The sequence below is a fragment of the Eucalyptus grandis genome, chromosome 5 (assembly GCF_016545825.1).
Source record: "Eucalyptus grandis isolate ANBG69807.140 chromosome 5, ASM1654582v1, whole genome shotgun sequence".
Classification (NCBI taxonomy): domain Eukaryota; kingdom Viridiplantae; phylum Streptophyta; class Magnoliopsida; order Myrtales; family Myrtaceae; genus Eucalyptus; species Eucalyptus grandis.
Window position 1 is genome coordinate 52,047,910 of NC_052616.1, and position 6,532 is coordinate 52,054,441.

Here is a 6,532-nt window from a genome sequence, read left to right on the forward strand (position 1 = left end):
ACAAATCGCTCACTCAAAGCAAAAGCGATTATTTAAACCTAAACGCAACGTGAAACTCATAAGCAAAATATAAAATTTGGCTCCGACAAAACTGTTGCTCCAAATCAACTCCCGTTAAAACTTACAGCTTTACAATGTCATAATCCACCATTTCCATGAAATTTCAAAACTCAATTACCTAGAAATTGGATTTCATGACTCAAATTTCCCAAAACTTTGAAGTTGAGCTCTAACCCAAAAATTATTTTGGTTAGAAGAATGAAGGGCGCGAGCACTTATCGAGTATTGCAATACATAATTGATCTGACTTGACGAAACCTCCGTGGCTTATGCGCAAAACCCGTCTTTCCTTTTCTTCTTCTTTTTTCTTTTTTCCCATTTTCTGTTTCTCGTGCATCTCTTATAAACAAGCGCCCACTGTTCTGCTTTTTTTTTTTTTTTTTTTTTGACGTTTCAACCTTATTTTCTCTTTTTTTTCCCCCTTGACTTTTTGACTTTTTGAAAAAACTTCTGTCAGAATCGAACTTCCTTGTGCTTGTACCCCTTCAATAGCCAATTCCTGCACATGTTATCAACAAGAATACGGTCGCCTTCCAGTAGGCCAAACTGCTGTTGCCCGAGGTTGAATACTTAGGCTATCATCCATTGATCGGTTTTTTACTAGACATCACAGGAGCATAATTGGTATTCCGCACTGTCAAGCACTATAAACCTTCCACAATGTGTCGACAACAATGCCACCCTCAGTTATCGGACTATGCGGGCAGCACATCCGTTTTGCAATGGACTACCGTGTTCTTCTGCTGGTTACAATGGAGAAAAGTTATGGACTATTGAGACTTAGTTGGGAGAGGAGAGAAAAGCCCAGATAATATAAGTTGAAGGACGAGAAGAGAAAGAGAGAGAGATGATGAAGAAACTAGGCTGATTTCATTAACCAAAAATTCAACAATCTCATCACTAATTTAAGGGCCATGTGTTCTTCTCCAATATAATATCTGTTGGTGTGTAGTTCATAATCTCCATCAACATTAAGTTATAGGGGTTGCGGGGGTTGCAGGGGTAGTGCCTTAGGCTGCCAAAAGACTTTTACAGTTTGGGCTTATAATTTATTAGTAGTCTGGGATTGGACTCATGAATAGCTACTGAGTGGGCTTAGAGCTTTCTTGGCCCTAAGGTCTTTTTATGCCCGTCATATGTAATTTTTCTCTCTTGTAATTAAGAGTAGTACGAAAGAGACTGAAGGTGCTAATTATAATAAAATGATCTGCTGAATATAGCCCTAATTTAAAGGTGAACCAAGATATATCTTGTGTTCTGATTTCTCTTTTCGCTTTTACTCTATTTCGTTGAGTTTGTGAGCATAATCTTTTAAGAATGGGAGAATATGACCAAGAAGAGGCCAAGAGCGTCTGATGCATAAGATAGAGTGACACAACACGCTATTAGTAAAGTCTCAATCTTCAACACTGACCCAATATCTGTATTCGTCATGAAGCTAACTCAATGGACACTTCAAGAAGGCGAAGTCTGCAGTCAATTCACTCTTGTGAGGTCGTATGAATAATGGCGAGTCAAGTACAACACCCATAATCGCTCAGGATAGGACCACGGACCAATCGGCAATGGTCAATCCACATGACGGTTCGGTTTTGAAATTTGCGAGCCCATGAATCACCGTGCAAAATTTCTTAGGGGTACCGGTGAAAATTATGATGCGGAGGATACAGAAAAATATTGACGTGAATAATTTGCCAGGCTTTAAAACTTTGATAGACCCGAGTGTAGTTGGCTTTCAAAGGTCATTTGTGGAAAAGTCCAATTACATTAAATGTCTTGACCGCTTCCTCCCTCCCCATTGGCTAAGGCAATTCCTGAGTCACTTCCAGAAGTCTGTTAGGCTTGTGGTTTGTGGCTACCAGCAAATCTTCATTAACTATGGGGTCATGGAACCAACACATCATAGGACCACGGACCAATCGGCAATGGTCAATCCACATGAATCGGTTCTGTTCCCTACATATTGGTAGGATGGGGTCATACTTCAAATAAAAAGTATTCCTTTTCCTTTCTTTTTATTTCTATCTAATCTATTTTTTTTCTGGCTCGGCTAAGAAATTTGCGAGCCCATGAATAAATGTGCAAAATTTCTTTGGGGCACCGGTGAAAGATTATGATGCGGAGGATACAGAAAAATATTGATGTGAAAAATTTGCCAGGCTTTAAAACTTTGATAGACCCGAGTGTAGTTGGCTTTCAAAGGTCATTTGTGGAAAAGTCCAATTACATTAAATGTCTTGGACCGCTTCCTCCCTCCCCATTGGCTAAGGCAATTCCTGAGTCACTTGAGAAAAGTGACTCAGAAACGGACAATCCTCGAAGATCCAGAAGTCTGTTAGGCTTGTGGTTTGTGGTTACCAGCAAATCTTCATTAACTATGGGGTCATGGAACCAACACATCATGAGGAATTTGTCCCGCTTTCTTCATTTCAACAAACACCGGATTTCCAGCGAACTCAATTTTCTCCTCCTGCTAGTTCTATTTGCAAGCGTGAAAGGCTAATAATAGATGGAAATTCCTTGTTTTTCCATACTGTATTTCATTTCAATTTGTATGTTTGCACTAGAAGTATGCAAGTCAGTCGATGTGTTGAGATCATCTGAGCCAATTCGTGATAGTGATACTCTAGTGTCGCCAGGAGAAAAGTTTCAGCTAGGTTTCTTCAGCCCTGGAAACTCCAGCAACAAATACCTCGCAATACGGTACCACAACATCCCAGAAAAGACCATTGTTTGGGTGGCAAATGGAGATAATCCGGTGAATGACTCGTCAGGGGTTCTGAGGATAGGTAATGAAGGTAAACTAGTCCTTGTCGACCAAGCAGAAAGAGTCTTGTGGTCGTCGAATAACATGAATGCTTCTTCACAAAGCGTAGTTGCTCAGCTCCTGGATTCTGGAAATCTAGTTTTGAAAGATGACAGTGAAAATGTCTCCGGAAACTATCTTTGGCAGAGTTTCGATCATCCCTCCAACACATTAGTGGCGGGCATGAAGGTCGGGTGGGACCTGAGGATGCGTTTGGACTGGCACATGACATCCTGGAAGAGCGCAGAGGATCCCTCAACTGGAGACTTCACCTGCGGTGTCGATCTTGGAGGAATAATTCCCCAACTAGTCATACGTAAGGGACGTGTCAAACACTTCCGAAGTGGGCCTTGGAATGGAATACAGCTCAGTGGGGTTCCACCCACTCATAATTTGGTATTCATCCCCAAGTTCGTCAACAATTCTCAAGAGGTCTACTACACGTTCAATAATTTCAATGAGTCCACCATCACGAGGTCGGTATTAAACGCTTCAGGGAACCACCAACGGTACCTGTGGAGCGAGAAAACGCAGGAGTGGACCATGATTTATATGTGGCCGCATGATGAATGTGATGTCTACGGGAATTGCGGGCCCAATACCATGTGCACGATCAGTAATCCTCAAATGTGTAGCTGCATGATTGGTTATCAACCGAAGTCACAGGCAGAGTGGGATACACTTGTGTGGAGTAGCGGGTGTGTCAGTAAGAACCCATTTAATTGTTCTAAAGGAGAAGGGTTTAAGAGGCTCAAAGGTGTGAAAATGCCTGATTTGTTGCAGTTCACGATGAACACTGGCATGAGCCTTAAGGAATGTGAATTAGAGTGCTTCAAAAACTGCTCATGCAGGGCCTACGCAAACATAGATGCCACTGGAGGTGGAAGTGGCTGTCTCCTATGGTTCGGAGATCTTCTTGACGTCAGAAAACTCAGCGTATATGCGAATCAAGATCTTTACATTCGCGTTTCAGCCTCAGACCTTGGTAGTACATATACCTTCGTTTTATTTTTTAGTCATGGACTCATGATAATCCTATTCATCATTGCCTTTGATCACCTTTAACCTCTCTCAATGTTCTCAGATTCATTGAACTCCAAGTGGAAAGAATGGGTGGCAGTGGCGATTTCCATGGCATTTGTCGTGCTTTCGGTGGTGCTTTATTTCTGCATTATTTGGAAGAGGAAAAAACATGCTCAAGGTACTTCATTTCCATTAGTTGAGTTGAGCTCTTGCTCTATAGCAATTGTGGCTCTGAATAGAATTTGCTTTCAGAACCAATATATTTTAAGGATTATGAGTCATCTCATACAAGACAGTGTAATAAAGCATCAATACTGACCTCAACTACAATTCTTGGTTATCTCTTCTCGTATCTTGGTGTCAAGACATAGCATTGCTACTTCTGTTACTATCAGTTTTCTTTACATCTGGGTTAACAATCAATAATGAAAGTTGATAGCATACAGAAAAGAATCTTATATTTTCTCATCAAGTCAAATGAATTTTAGATCAATTGATACTTGGAAAGTTCATCGCTGGGGCCTCATTGCTAGCACCTGTGTCTCATTGGGTACATCAACAACTGTTCATTTCCTGCATATAGTTCATTTATTCTGGGGAAGAAAAGGACATATGTTCTGATGAAAGTTCAATGGTCGACAGGGATAACATTCGACCTTCCAGCTGAAGATGAGAATAGCTTACAGCTTCTGATCTTTGATAGGGTCACCATTTTACGGGCAACTAACAACTTTTGTGATTCAAATAAGTTAGGAGAAGGTGGTTTTGGCCCCGTATACAAGGTAGAGTTTAGTCTACAATTTCATACGTCGTACAAAAGAACACTACTCTTCATTCATGCATTTCGTTTCTATTGTCCCATGTCACTTGTCAGGGTCAGCTGCCAAATGGGCAAGAAATAGCAGTCAAGAGATTGTCAGAAGACTCTCGGCAAGGTCTCAATGAATTCAAGAATGAGGTCATGTTGATCGCGAAGCTTCAGCACCGAAATCTTGTGAAGCTTCAGGGTGTTGCATCGAAGAAGAGAGGATGCTAATCTACGAGTACATGCCTAATGGAAGCCTAGACTCTTTCATATTTGGTTTGATTTGATCGATAACTTCTTTGTTTGATTTTGATTTAATACACAGTCTGTTGGAAACGTTTTTTCATCTAGATTACTGATTAGAAAAAGGTTTGTTTCAGGTAAAACAAGGGAAGATTCTCTAGTATGGAGAATGCGATTCAACATAATAGTAGGAATTGCGAGGGGCCTCCTTTATCTCCATCGAGATTCGAGATTGAGAATCATACATAGGGATCTTAAAGCAAGCAATGTGTTACTCGACAATGAGATGAACCCTAAAATATCAGATTTTGGCATGGCTAGAGTCTTCGGCGGAGATCTATCTCTAGTGAAAACTAAGAGGATAGTTGGCACTTAGTAAGTTGTGAGTCAGATTTTCATGGCTTACACATTCCTTTTCTTGTTATGCATATTATTTTTCCTGCAGTGGTTACATGGCACCAGAATACGCAATAGATGGGCTTTTCTCGACAAAATCAGACATTTTTAGCTTTGGAGTATTGTTGCTGGAGATAATAAGCGGAAAGAGGAATAGAGAGTTTAATCATCCAGACCATTGCTTCAATCTTCTTGGACACGTGCGAAAACCTTCTAAGAAGTCAAATTCTTATAATAAAGCAATACTATTGTTGGATATGGCCTAAAAATTCACTTCTTCTTTTTTTTGTCAGGCCTGGATGTTGTGGCTTGAAAGGAAGGCGAGCGACTTCATAGATCCACAACTTCCGAATTCTTTCGATCTGTCGGAAGTTGTAAAATGCATACATGTTGGACTATTATGCGTTCAACGGTGTCTTGATGATAGACCAAATATGTCGACTGTGCTTATGATGTTGGACAATGAGAGCGCTTCGCTGCCTATGCCCAAGCAGCCCGGTTTCTACATTGAGAGGAGCTCTGAAAACACATATGTTGAAATGAGTCGAAGAGATTGTAACTCAAATGAGATTACCATAACATTATTAGAAGGTAGATAGATTGCCAAGCATGTGTAGTCCCTCACTTCTGCTGGGTATTTCCACTATGAGATACACTCAAAGTTCACTGAAAGCGATGTACCTAGTCATAGAAGAAATAAAAAAGGTGAAGTTTAACACTAGTCCTGTTCCTCCACCTGCCGAAGCGGTTCGGTAAGAAAGACATTTTTTAAAAAGGAAAGCGGGAAACAGCCTCTCGAGCCCAAACTCTGAGCCTATACTGTGTTGGCAAGATCAATTTCAATACCATGTTTTGAGTATAGCAGCGATAAGAAAAGAATTTTAATAAATGAAATACTTGATAATTTTCGTACCAAATAATGTTACAATCACATAAAAGAATATGACTTGTCGCACTTTCTTAGCAAGAAACTTCTTGCACTCTAAAAAAGATGGAAATACTCGATTATCCCATCTGTTGCATACTTATATTTATTGATCTGATCACCAGGCTAGGCATTTCCATTGATACATGAAGTTCCACATGCTTCAACCTCGAATGAAGCATCAGGTTGAAGAATCAGGTAAAAGATGTCACACCCTAAATCCTACCAAAATTGGGGAGTGACACGGCTGTCCTTCCTTCCAAAAGGATGCAGC

At 40.5% G+C, this 6,532-nt stretch overlaps 1 protein-coding gene across 1 annotated transcript; it reads left to right on the plus strand.

Moving 5' to 3' along the window:
• Positions 1–2,389: 2,389 nt before the first annotated feature.
• Positions 2,390–6,051, plus strand: LOC104445883 (G-type lectin S-receptor-like serine/threonine-protein kinase At4g27290). The gene is given in 8 exon segments (XM_018874820.2): positions 2,390–3,851; positions 3,951–4,067; positions 4,532–4,671; positions 4,764–4,890; positions 4,893–4,970; positions 5,075–5,312; positions 5,383–5,533; positions 5,627–6,051. Coding segments are annotated over 8 exon segments (2,439 nt in total). The 5' UTR covers positions 2,390–2,569; the 3' UTR covers positions 5,933–6,051.
• The last annotated feature ends 481 nt before the right edge of the window (positions 6,052–6,532 follow it).